Below are 12,573 nucleotides of genomic sequence, written 5' to 3'. Positions count from 1 at the left end.
TTTAAAAGTGAAAAATAGAGTTTTTATTCAGTGCTTGCATAGTTAACTCAAGGTAAGGTCCCATCACTCACTGGCAGTGGTGGGAATGGTTGTTGAAGCTAACACCCTGCTTTACCTATGCAGCAGGGCTCTGTGCAGTATGTATTTATAGAGCTATAAATAGATTTATGTTATATATATCTAGAGCATATAAACAGCTTTTGCTCACAGTGTACAATCTTTTCTCTACCCAATTGCATTCAAAGAACAGTAGCAGTGGGTGCGAGAGCAGCTGGGGTGTGGTGGGTGCTGGGGAAGGTCCCTTCTGCTGCTTGGTTTATGAAGTCTGCTCTGTGGCCAGGGCTGTCAGTGCTGCAGAAAGGGGAGGGGGATGGCCCCTGCCCAGGGGGCTCAGAGGGTCCCTCTGTGCCCATAGCGGGGGACAGGCAGAATGGGGAGCATCACCCAGCAGGGTGAAGGTGGTGAAGTGGCTGCCACTGGTAGCCCCCAAATGTCCCCAGCCCCTCTGTCCTGTCCCTGCTGTCACTTCTCCCCCCGCAGCTCTGAGTGCTCCCGGGGAGGAGCTCGGGGGGGGTCAGGTCAGGCTTTGGACCTCGTCCTTCCGGCACCACCGGGACCATCTTGGGCTAAAGCGGGTGGGGGTCTGGGAGCCCCTGAGTGGGAGGCAGGGAGGAGGGGGAGGGTCTCTGCACAGGGGGCCACGGGGGCCGCTCACTTGGGGTGTGGTGCCACGATGACGTTGCGGTAGCCCTTCACCCCCTTCATCCTGTCGCTCTCAAAATCCACCACCAGCTTGTGCAGCCCCGCCTGGCGCGGCACGAAATCCATCCGGAACTTGGCCTCTGCCTGGGGCTCCACGGGCTCCTCGCTGGGGAGGGCAGGGGGTCAGCAGGGTGACCCTGCACCAGGGACCTCTCCCCCACCCCCTGCCTGCAGGATGGCACAGGGACCCCCCTGGGGTACAGCCAAGCCCCCTCCCCAGCACAGGCAGAGATGCTCAGGCTCCCTGCAGGGACCAGCACAGCCCCTGCTCCCCAAATCCCAGGACCCGGGGCCACCCTCCCTGGGGGGCTCTGGGCACAGGACCCCCCCTGGTCTCAGTGAAGGGAGGTAAGGTTCTTACAGCTCCTTGGTCTGCTGTCCATCAGTGAGGCCGCTGCCCTCCACCACGAACAGGCAGTTGTTGAGGGGGGCTGTGAGGGGGTTCACCAGGCTGATCTCTGCCACCAGCTTCCTCCTCTGCATCGGCTCCCCTAAAATCTGCAAGGAGGAAGGGTTGGACCCCCAGCACCACCATGCCTGAGGCCTGTGCTCCCCTCCCTGGAGATGCAGGACCTCAGGGAGGCAAGACCTGCTTCTCAAGTCTGTCCCAGGTAGGGTTGCCCCAGGGCTCAGGTCTCTGGGACCAACCACCCCATGGTGACTGCTGCAACCCCTTTTCCAGGTGAGTTTCCCCCCAGCCCTGCCAGGGACAGGCCATGGGTCCTTTACCCTGATCTTGATCTCTGGATTCTGGACGTAGACATCCCTGACAGCCACGATGACATCTCCAGTCTGGTACTCAGTCAGGAGAGCCACCACCTTGATGATGTTGTCCTGGGTCAGGGCCTCCCCGTACTGCTCGTAGAGGATGCGCAGGGGCACACGCTGCTCTGGAAGGGGGAGCAGAGGGGGGGTGAGGAAGAGGGGTGCCAGCAGTGATGTTCAGGGGGAGGGGAGGAGAAAGGGCTCTGTGCCAGGGCAGGACCCCAGGATTGTGCCTGCCCCGGGGCCCATGGGGGCTTTGCCAGCCCTTTGCAGCCAGTGCTGGCAGGGGGAGGCAGCCCAGCCCCCCCTTAGCTGCCTCACTCATCTCTGAGCAGTGTTTATCCCAAATCCCTGCGGAGTCTGGGCTGTGCTGAGGGGGGGAAGGAGGCTGAAAACAACCAGCTGCCTTGGGGAAGGAAGGGCCCTGGAGAAGCTGTGACCACTGGCAGTAGTCCACACAGAGCCATCAGACCACGGCAGGGAGGGGGCAGCAGGAGCAGTGGGCACCCTCCTGGGTCCCCTCAAACAGCAGCGACCGAGGCTGCGCTTGTTACCAGCCTGTTAGGAGAGCAGATCTTGGCAGAGATTAAAAAGGAGGCTGTTCCAGGACAGCAGATGTATTGCATTTCCAAGCCCTGAAGGGTCTGTGGTAAACCGACATAAATCAAAACTCTTGTTTAATTACCAGGCAGTAATGGTAATTTGTAACAAAGGCAAAGGAAGGTTCAGCAGGCCCACGCAGGGAGAGCTCTGGAGCTAAAGGCTGCAAGAGGCTGCACCCACACAAGGAGGAGCCACGAGAGCCCCAGCACTGCTGTTTCAGGGTCAGTCCTGCTCTCCCTGACCACAGGAAAATCCTGCCAGACAGCCCAGCCAAGCTCAGGTCCAGCTTGCACAAGGGAGGGATGCAGAAGGGTGCAGGAGCCCTGGGATGCACAGCTCAGCCCCTCAGCATGACAGGTGAGGCAGCAGGAACTTTGGTTTTTGCTTTATCTGCCCTCCAGCCCCTGAGTGATGTTCCTGACCCTGGCATCAAAGACTGATGCAAAGCTGTAAGGGCTGCCTAGTCCCTGGGGGGCTCTGCCAGGAGACCCATCCCCAGCCCCACCGCAGACCCCAGAGATGCAGCTGAACACGGGACAAGTGCTGCCCCGGCCCAGCCCTGTCCTCTCCTGGCCACCAGTTGGTCTCTTACCTTCCCAGGGTGCGATGGTGACATTCAGCAGATCCTTCAGGCCACACTGGGGCCCAACGGTGCCGTTGTAGCTGGCGGTGCGGGCGCACAGCATCAGCCTGCAGACCCTCTCCTCATCTGTGTTGTTGCTGATGACGGCGAAGACGTCGAAGTCGCAGCCATTGTTTGCACCCTCTGACAGCTTGATCTTGAGGTGCAGCCCCTCCTCTGCCTCCCTGAGAGAGCTTGTCTCGTGCTCTGCCTTTGCAAACACTTCTCTCTCCTTTTCAGACCCTGGGGTGCATGAAAAGTCACACAGTTTTGTGAGGGCTGCCCTGCCTGGATCCCTGCAGCCCTCCCGGTGCAGTTTCTGCATTAATGAATTATTTCCCCACTCTGTCTCCCAACAGCCCCCCCTCAGGATCTCTGCCACCCCATACCCTCTGGGTACTTGTAGGTGTGGGTGATGTCCTCCCTGGTGTCCCTGCCCACGCTCTTGGTGCTGATGTTCTTCCCCACCACTGAGGAGTGGGTGCTCTTCTTCTGTGTCCCGTCAGGCCTCACCACCCAGTACACCACATCGGCGTTCACCTCCGCGAAGACGAAGGGGATGTCGTACTTCAGCTGCAGGTCACCCTCCTTGATGGCCTTGACGGGGGCTGGCCCGCAGCAGAAAACCCCTGCAGGGACCAGAGCCACGGTCACTGCCTGGGGCTTGGCCACCACGAGGGCAAAAGGTGGCTGTGGTGGGGGGAGACCCTGCCAGGCCGTGGGTGTGGGTCAGGACAGAGTGCCCAGGTGGTGCACGTTGTACCTTCGCTCTTCTCCTGGGGCGTTGGGTCCAGCGCCTGCCACCCATCATAGCCAGGTGCCAGGTCTGGACGAGCCATCCAGGACTCCACCCAGCAGTGGAAGTTCCTGCAAGGCAAGCCAGGATGCAGGGGCCTCCCCAGTGCCCACCCAGAGGGGCTGGGGAGGAGGCAGGTGTTGGCCCGGGGGTGGGCAGGCTGGGGTCCCCTCACCAGATCATGTCCCTGGAGCGCCGGTCCTCCTCCCCGGTCTCGTTGAGGTAGCGGTCGATGATCAGATTCCCATTGGTGTCATGGGCTGAGTTGTAGTTGGTCACCACCCGGCTGGGGATCCCCAAGCACCGCATGACTGTGGGGAGGCAGAGCAGGGTGAGACGGGGGCCTGGGCTTGCCCAGCTCTGTGCCTGGGGAGCCCCAGGTTTGCACAGACCCAGTCCCACAGAGCCCTGGGCTCCTGCCCTTCCCATCCCCCCCAAAGGGGTGCCCAGGAACTGTTCCTGCAGTCACCGTGGGACTCGTGTGTGGGTGAGGGGGTGGCAGGAAGCAGTGACAGCCTGCCTGGCTTTGATGTGGCAGGAGAAAAAAGGCACAAAAGTGGCTGCGAGTGCTTTTGAGGAAGGGCATGGGCAGCAGCCTCCTGTTTCATCTCACAGCTGCCTGTAACTGCCAGCGCAGCTCCCCCGGGAAGAGGGAGGAGGTTAGAACACTTCAAAGGAAGGCTACAAACTTCGGAGAGTTGCAGAAAATCCACTTTAGTTTTCTGCTATTTCTCTCCTCTAAAGAGTCTCTCGTCGGGCTGTGATGTACGAACGCACAGGCACAGCCCCTCGGGTGCAGTGTTTTGTCTCGGGGTGGAGCTGCGGGAGTGTGCGGGGCTGTGCGTGTGCTCCGCCCCGGGAGCCAGCAGAGAAGTTTTTCTTTTCCTTTCCCCCCACCTGACAGCCCAGCTGGCACCGAAATTATTTTGTTCTCGGCTGGACTCATGAATTTATTGCAAACTTGACCTTAAAGCTGCTTTCCTTCCCCAGTGCCATGTGGCCAATCCCCTCCCTCGGCCTCGGTGCTAATTGAAAAGCCAGAGCTCTTTTTTTTATCAAATTTCCCCCCCTCCATTTCCTGATGAATTAGAATAACAGAGAGGTTAATTGCTAAACAATCCTTGTGGTCTGATTGGAACCATCCTCAGCGTTCCCTCCTGCTGTAGCACAGGGAAGGAGTGGAGGGGAGGGGTGGGAGATGGGGAAGGACACGGAGGGGGGTGGGGTGGGTATCTGCTCTCACCAGTACAGGCCACAGCAGCAAAAACCCAGCACTGGCCATACTTGACTGGCTGGCAGCCAAAATTCTTCCACCTCTTGAGTATATCCACGCTGCCAATCCAGGCCAGGGGGCTCATCCCATCTTCATAGGAGTTGTCCCACCGCCCCGCCAGCACCCCCCGGTCCTCATCGTTACAATTGACCTGCAACAAGAAGGGCCATGATGGATGGGCAGGAGAAGGATGGTGAGGGAAGAAAAGGCTCTTTCTCCAGCTTAAATGTGCCTTCACACCCATCCTGGAGCTGTGACAGAGCTGGCTGGGATGCAGGTGAGCACAGGGCACGAGTGTGCCGGGATGAACACGGGTGTGGATGCACCCCATGTCCACCTGCATCCCAGCAGCACAGGTGGGGGGGCAGGTGGATGGAGAGGGCCTACTTGGCCTCAACATACTAATTGGGGATGTAGCTGAGGGGACAACACAGGGAGAACGTTTGCACCCCTGGGGATGCCCTTGGAGGGACTCACCATGGCACTGATCACCCTGCCGATGTAGACAGGGTCATTGCGGCGGGAGCAGTCCCTGTTCTGGTCCCGCAGGAATTTGGGGTTGGTGTCCAGCAGCTTGAGGCAGATGGACAAGATGTCATCCTCAAACTGGTGCAGAGGAGGGAGAAAAGGGCTGTGAGGTCTCCATAGTGTTACGGGGTCTCTGTCCTCCATCCCTGCCTCACCATGATGCCCCACAACTGGAGCTACTGGACATTTATGGATCACACCTCCCTGGGGTCCCCTCACTGAGCCAGCACCCACTGTGTGATGTCCCCCACTTGTGCCACCACAACAAGGGGCTGGCAGAGGCTGAGCCTGGGAAGCCCAAGGCTGAGCTCCCACCCTCTCACTGGGGTCACATCCTGCTTCCTGCAGTCGGGGGCAGCCACCCAGCCGACCTCTGTGGACACCCACCCATTTCCCATCACTGGCTGACTCACAGCCCTTCCCTGAACCACGGATCCTGTGGGGGCCACGGACACCCCGTTCCTTGCAGCTCTGGGGACAGCTGGAGCTCGGGGAGGGTGTCTGGGTCCCCCTGCACTGGGGCTGGGTGTGGGTGCTGCTGTATCAGCAGGGCTGTTATCAGGTACCAGCTCCCGGTTCCATGTGGACTCCCTGATTAGGAGCCTGCAGCCCCAGAACCACGCAGGAATGTTCCCCCTGCTCTGCCATGCTGCCAGCTCAGCCCCTTTCCCTGAGGAAAAGGGTTCTTAGTGGGGACGCTTCCTCCCCGAGGTGCTGGCTGCACTTGGTGGGGGGCCCTGGGGGCTCGAGGGGCCACGTCCCGCTCACCTGCCCGAAGTTCCAGGGGGTGGAGGTGATGTAGTCGCGGGAGCCCTGGTAGATGAGCCCCTCCTGGGCCAGCACATACTCGCGGCGCTCGTTCTCATCCCGGAGGAAAACCGTGTCCTCTGCGGGAGAGAGAGAGGTGGGGACGGGGCCCTGCCCCACACCCCACACCCCTCGCCCTGCTCAAAGTCCCCCTCTCCGTGGATGGGTCTGGTGGGAAAGGGGGCTGGAACTGCTCCCCACTGAAAAAGCTGCTGGAGAATAGCAACACAGTTTGATTGGAGCTGATGGGAAATTTTCAGCTGGCTTGTGGTTTCCTTTCCTGCTCTTTCATTTCTCCCCTTTCTTTCCGGTTCCTTTTGTTTTGTAGGGCCGGGTCTTTCCTCGGGAGAGGAAACCTCTCCGGAGGGAGAAGTGAGCAGTGGGAACAAGGAGCACCGGCTGACAGCAGGGCTGAAGCCGAACTTCTGGGAAAAGCACTATTTACTGGAAAAGTAAAACCAACACACGCATCCCCGGTGCTGGGCAGAGCCCTGAGCGAGCCAGCACCGAGACCTGAGGGGTCAGGACATCACCCGGTGTGCCCGAGGCAACGGAGCAGCTCCTGGGCCAGACAAAGGGTGTGGAGAGGTAGAAATCCCGGCAATTTCCTGCCCCGCAGCACCCTCCTCCCCCCGGAGTGGGGCTGCCCGCATTTTACAGGGCCAGCAACAGCTGAACTGGTATGGGCGGGGGCAATTATTAAGCGCAAATTTAATTAGAGGCAATAAATTAGAGGCCAAGGGCTTTTCTTCTGCTCATAGCCTAGAGCTGCTCCGGTTTTGCCCCAGCAGAGGTGAGCTCCCGTGGGGCACGGTGTGGCAGTGACAGCCCGGGAGGGACTTTGAAGGGGGGCGGGCAGTGGGAAAAGGGGCTGCGAAAGTCCTGGGGCAGTGCTCGTGGAACCGGGCTGCTGCGGGGACAGTGTGAGTATGGAAATGGCATAGGTTTGTGCTGAGGGCCGAGCTCAGGGCAGGGCTCGGGACACCCAAGGTCTGCAGGAGGGTGAGATACGGGGGGTGCCCCATCCCAACTGAGCTGGAGGGCAGCTCGGGCTCCCCTCACCCAGAAACTGCGGGTCTGGGGAAGGGGTTAAGCTCACCTGGGTGCCAGGCGTTAAAGAGCAGAACAAAGTCCCCGATGTGGTAGCTGGCGCCCTGGTAGTCGCTGGAGATCTCCAGGGTCAGGCTGTAGCAGCCGATGCGGGCGTTGGGGGGGGAGCAGAGTGAGACGGAGAGTGAGTCCCCGTCCTGCTCCTGCACCACAGCGCTCCAGCCCGATTCCTCAGGGCAGTCGGTCACGGCAAAGTGAGACCGTGTTCCTGACGTCTCGATGGGGCAGGGCCCTGCCAAGAAGGCTCAGGTCAGCTCTCGAGGTGCTCCCAATGCCCCCCCGTCCTGCGGCAGCTGCCCGAACCTCGGTTTTGAGGCCGTTTGCTGATCTGTTTTTTGGGTACCAGGGGCTCGGGGCAGCCCTGCCCCGGGAGGCTCGGCCATGTCTCCTGCTCTGTGGGAAGGGGCCGAATGGAGGGACTCGTCCCGTGGGTGCCCCAGGGCCGGGACAGGGGGGGAGGGGGTGTCTCATCGCTGTGCCCACCCCGGGGCTGTGTCTCTGGATCCCGTGTCGCTGGGGTGGTCTCAGCAGGAACCCGGCCACATGTGTGCAGCCTCAGGCGTTGCTGCAAACATCCCACATCAGCGATTGCGTCAGTGGCCCGAGCACTCGAGCCCGGGACACCGTGATCCTACTGACCCCTTGGAGCCGGCGGCTGTGCCAAGAAGCCACCTGCACCCATCCAGCTCCCAGCACAGCTTCTGCAGGAGCGGGGACACCCGGTCCCTGGGGTAATGCTGGTGTGACAGTGACACCGCAGCCCACTCCCGTGCTGGGAGCACATCCTGGGGCTGGTCCCTGGCCATCCTTCACCCACAGCGTGGGCCAGGTGCCAGGCGAGTCACCAAAAATACTCATGAACTCATGAGGGTGACACAGTTTCTCCTCTCTGTCCTTTCAGGGAGGTCGGGCTGAGCCAACCCTGTCCTTTGGGCAAGGGCCAGCCTGGAGCTGCCATAGGGATGGGCAGCCAGGGAGCCTGCCACCACCTCCTCCTCCTCCTCCTCGGGGACCAGGCCCTCTCTAAATATTCCTGCTTTAAAAATAAGGGCTCTGTTTTTCCACGGAGCTGTTCCTCTTTCCAGAGGGAGGTGTCATGTGTCCTCACTGTCCCCAGGGGGGCCAGGTCTGGATTCAGGGGCCATCCCCTTCCCTGCCTGCACCTCCCCAGCGCCGTTGAAAGACGCGTGGCCATGTGGCTGAGTGCCTTCGGGAGCTAAAGGACCTTTGCCCATTTTCCTGTAAGCTCCAGGGCTGATGGCAGCTGCTGCCAGCCTGTGCCTTTGTCCCCGGGAGGAGCCCCCTGGGGGCTTCTTCTCGCTTGTAAAACCAGCCCAGGATGCCCAGGATGCAGCAGGACTGTGTTACAGCAGGCCAGGAGCTGCTGGTTTAGGGTGAATTAGAGGGTGCTGGGTCAGTGTTGGTCACCCCACCGTGGGATGAGAGCTTTTAGGGGAAATGATAGAGTGCTGGCACTGTGGGGAAACCCAGGCGTGGTTTCACTTCGTGTTCTGGCTGGGTTGACTCAGCAGGACACTGGCCCCAAAATAACTCCTTCTCGAGGAAGAATTTCCTATCCCTTTGCTCAGAGCTGGCGGGGCTGAGCCCCTGTCTGCTGGCTGCACCCAGCCCAGCTGTGGGGGAGATGTCCCTGTCCCCATTCCCATTGTTCCCAGCGGGATCTACCCAGGGCAGGAGAAGCTCCTGCTGAGAAGCCAGGGGGATCCATGCCCAGCTCCATGTACCTGCTCAGGGAACACAGGGAGGTGCATGGGGGGGCCCACTGGGAACCTTCCCTCTCCCCTTTCCTGTGCCTCAGATGAGCAGAAGTGGCTGTAGGGAGGGGGGCAGGGGCAGTTGGGTAAAAGACCACCAGAAAAAGTGCTGAAGTGAAACCCTCTGTCTGAAAAAGATTCCCTTTTGCTGCTGTTGCTCAGAAGGGTGAGAGGCTCAGGCAGGTTCTCAAACAGCCACCAAGTAACTCTGCCTCCAGCACGGCCTTGAGTCTGGCTTAGTCACGGGGAGGAGAAGGTGGCAGTGGTGGGTTTTTGGTTTATTCCTTCGTCGGTTTCCTTCAGCTCATCATGGAGCTCAGTTTCTACCTTTTCTCTCCATCTTGGTACAAAAGCTGTGCCTGGCACCAGCCTCCCCTGTGGGGGTGTTGAGTGAAACGGGGCAGGTGCAGCAGCACTCCTGTGACATGGACTCACCCGTCTCGACGTTGAAGGCGAGCTTGTCCACCCCTTCCTCGTAGCTCTTGCCCGAGAAGTGCAGGGTGATGGTGAAGGGCTGTCCCCTCCTCACCACCAGCTGCTGCCCGCTCAGCTCCGCCGTCCGGTGCTCCCGCCCGTTGCGCTCGCACTGCAGGTCCCACGTCTCCAGCACCAGCTCTGTGGAAGCAGCAGTGTGGGCACAGCTCTGCCACAGCCCGGGGATACAACCCTGCCCCATGGGAGGGATTCTTCCTACCCCCACTCCCTGATGGTTCGGAACCTTTTCAGGGTTCGGCAGCCTCCTCTGCCCAATCAGCGGCAGCTCAGCGCTGCCCTCCCTGTCACATTCCTGGGGCTGCCATGGAGGGGAGGGAGGGGGAACCGTGTGCTGCCAGACCCGTGCTCGTGGCATCCAGGGATGGGGAAAAGCCCTGAACTTTCTGGGAGGCAGTGGGGTCTTTGCCCCCACCCCAAATGAGCACTGCTGAGCCAGCAGAATGCCAGGGATGGTTCTATGCCTCGTCCAGGCCAAAGGCAGCTCTCCAGGCAGGTTTACGACCTGAAAAATTGGAGGGACCATCCCCAAATCGGGTGACAAAGAGGGTGCCTGATGCTGCTCTGTCTCTCAGCCCTCCTCATCCTCCCCGCCCCCGGCGCTGCCCTGGAGCCATGAGATATCCTTCATCATTGCTCGGGGCCAGTGACCCTGAAATGCTCTGGCAGGGTAGTTGCCAAAATAAGCAGAATTGTTTAGTGTAGAGCACACAGAGCTCAGGGCTGGCCAGCCTGGGGGGGCTCGGGGAGGGTGATGCTGTCTGGTGCAGCCGCTCTCCCTGGCTGTGCCCTTCCAGCAGTGGTGGTCACCGAGCCCTCCCCTGGCCAGTGCCTGATGGACGTGGCTCTCCCTTATCACGTTGCTATTCCCAAAGCTCAATGGAAACCCCACTCCTGGCTCTCCAGGGTTTGGGATACCATAACGTGAGTCTGTCAGGGTTCATATCTGGTCCCTGCTGTGCTGTGAGCTGTGGGCAGCTGGGACTGCCCATAAGTAAGGGCAAAGTCCCTCCAACTTGTCCATGAAGACTCTGGAATGGGACAGAGCATGGAAAAGACCTTTCTCTTGCCACCTCCCCCTTTGAAAGCAGAACAAGGCTCTGTGCTACAGTACATGAACTGTGAGCAGGCAAACCTCGCTGTCACTGAGACAAACTTGTTGGAAGAGAGAGCAGGACCAGGCTCCTCCTTGTCCCTGCGCCTCTAGGATCATCATCCCTAGAGGAATCGTCAAAAGGTAGAGGTTTTTGAGAAACAAGTGCCAAGAGAGGGGCAAGGAGTGGGCTGTGGGGACGTGTGGATGGCAGTGGGGTCTCTGCCTCCTCCTGCAGGTCGGCAAAGCCACCCTCCTGGAGGGATTTCTGGAGGCCAAAGGCATAACAGCCCGTCGAGCTTCCAGAAATCCTCCTTAAACCTTGGTGGGACGTAGGCACATGCTCCTAGTTCCGCTGTCAACGCTCTTCTCGAGAGCCCTGAAAGCTTTAAATAGCATCAGACTTCATTCTACAAATAGTGGCACCGCTCGGGCCAGCGGGGGAGCTGCGAAGGGAGGGAAGGAAGCAGACCCGGTACCGAACCGGGACAGTGTCACCGCCGTGCTTTGGTGTAGCCTTTCCCCCTCCCCACCGCCCCTTGGTCGGCACAGCAAGCGGGGGGCTCCTGCCTGCGGGTGCCACCGAATCCCGGACGCTTCGATCCGGGGGGGCCGCGCAGGTGCTGGAGGGATCCGGGGTTGGGGTTGGGTTCTCCGGGCCACCAGCTCAGAGGGGCGATTGTCCTGTGGTCTTACCTTCGGCCATGGTGCCCTGGTCCCCGTGATAGTCCCGGTTCTGATGCTGATCTTAGTCTTGGCTCGGGTACGGGTCCGGACTCCGCTGCCGGGGGAGCTGCCCCTCAGCATCCGCGGCTCGGACTCGCCGCTCTCCCCATTTATACGGCACCCGCCGCCGCGCACACCCCCGCGGATGGCGGAGGGAAAGAAAGGGAAAAACAAAGTTTCCAGGAAATGGGGTGGGTTCGGTCCCACCTATTTAAAACAACCACCCAAAGGGGAAAAAAAAAAGAAAAAGCAAAAGCCGCCGGGGACTGAGCCCCCGCCCCGGAGACTCCGGGGCCGCCCCTGCCCCAGTGCGCGCCCCCCGCTCCTCCCGCCCCCCGGAGCCTCCCCCCAGCTGGGGCTGGAACCACCACGGGGGAGAGGAGAGGGAAAAAATATAGAAGTGAGGGGAGGAAAGGGGGTGTGCAGTTCACATCGAGGTGCCAGGAACTTGGGGAATGTTTTCGCCATATAAAGTTTTCTTCCCCCGAGCCTTATCTCCATTCCCGACGAGTTCTGGCGAGGGCTCCGGCTGCCCGGGATTTCAGCGACCAGTCCCCTTCCCGTAAATGCATCCCTGAGAGACGTGGTGACCGGAGGGAAAATGGGCTGGAAACTTCGATGGAAGCTCTTGGTGTTTGCTGCAGGGCAGGGACCGGCTCTTTCCCTGGCAGCCCTTGCCCTCTTCTGCCCGGGGGTCTCTAGCCCCTTGGGGCTGCCAGTGGTGCTGCCTGGCCCAGCCTGACCCCCTGAGCACCCCAGGGTCACCCAATGCACTGGGGATCACCTGCAGGAGCAGAGGGCAGAGACAACACACCCCCTTCCATGGGGTAGGTGACTGGTACCAGGACCAAGGATGGGTTTTGTTTCTGGTGGAGCTCCAGTGCCAGCCCTCTGGACACTGACTGGGTGCAGGGTGCTGCAGCCTCTGTGTTGGAGGTGGCAGCATGCTGGAAACCTTCCTCAGCCACCTGGGTCCTATCCCGTTCCTCCAGAGCCCCTCACCTATTCCCCTTAGAGGGCCAGGAAGTTTGGTGGTTGTTCCACAGCTGCTGTGGGTGCCAAGGACCTTGTGGGTGACAATGTCTTTGCATGGCTCTGTCACTTGGGGTACTCAGGGTTACCCCATGGGCTGTGCCCTCGTAAAGCCCGGCTGTCCCCATGTCCTTCTGTGCCCTGTCCTGGCCACACAACTGGATCCACTCCCTCAGTGCTTGGGGTGGT

The 12,573-nt window shown here is 60.3% G+C and overlaps 1 protein-coding gene across 1 annotated transcript; it reads right to left on the bottom strand.

Moving 5' to 3' along the window:
* Positions 1–11,517, bottom strand: TGM2 (transglutaminase 2). The gene is made up of 13 exons (XM_030463169.1): positions 11,323–11,517; positions 9,477–9,656; positions 7,256–7,498; positions 6,118–6,236; positions 5,299–5,427; positions 4,792–4,972; positions 3,724–3,859; positions 3,516–3,619; positions 3,142–3,381; positions 2,723–2,995; positions 1,492–1,652; positions 1,124–1,260; positions 1–868 (listed from the first exon to the last, which is right to left on the bottom strand). The coding sequence occupies exons 1-13, from the start codon at positions 11,330–11,332 to the stop codon at positions 712–714; spliced, it is 2,070 nt and encodes a 689-aa protein (XP_030319029.1). The 5' UTR covers positions 11,333–11,517; the 3' UTR covers positions 1–711.
* Positions 11,518–12,573: the final 1,056 nt, after the last annotated feature.

This window comes from Calypte anna, chromosome 20, assembly GCF_003957555.1.
Source record: "Calypte anna isolate BGI_N300 chromosome 20, bCalAnn1_v1.p, whole genome shotgun sequence".
NCBI lineage: Eukaryota > Metazoa > Chordata > Aves > Apodiformes > Trochilidae > Calypte > Calypte anna.
This window is presented reverse-complemented; position numbering and strand designations above follow the sequence as displayed.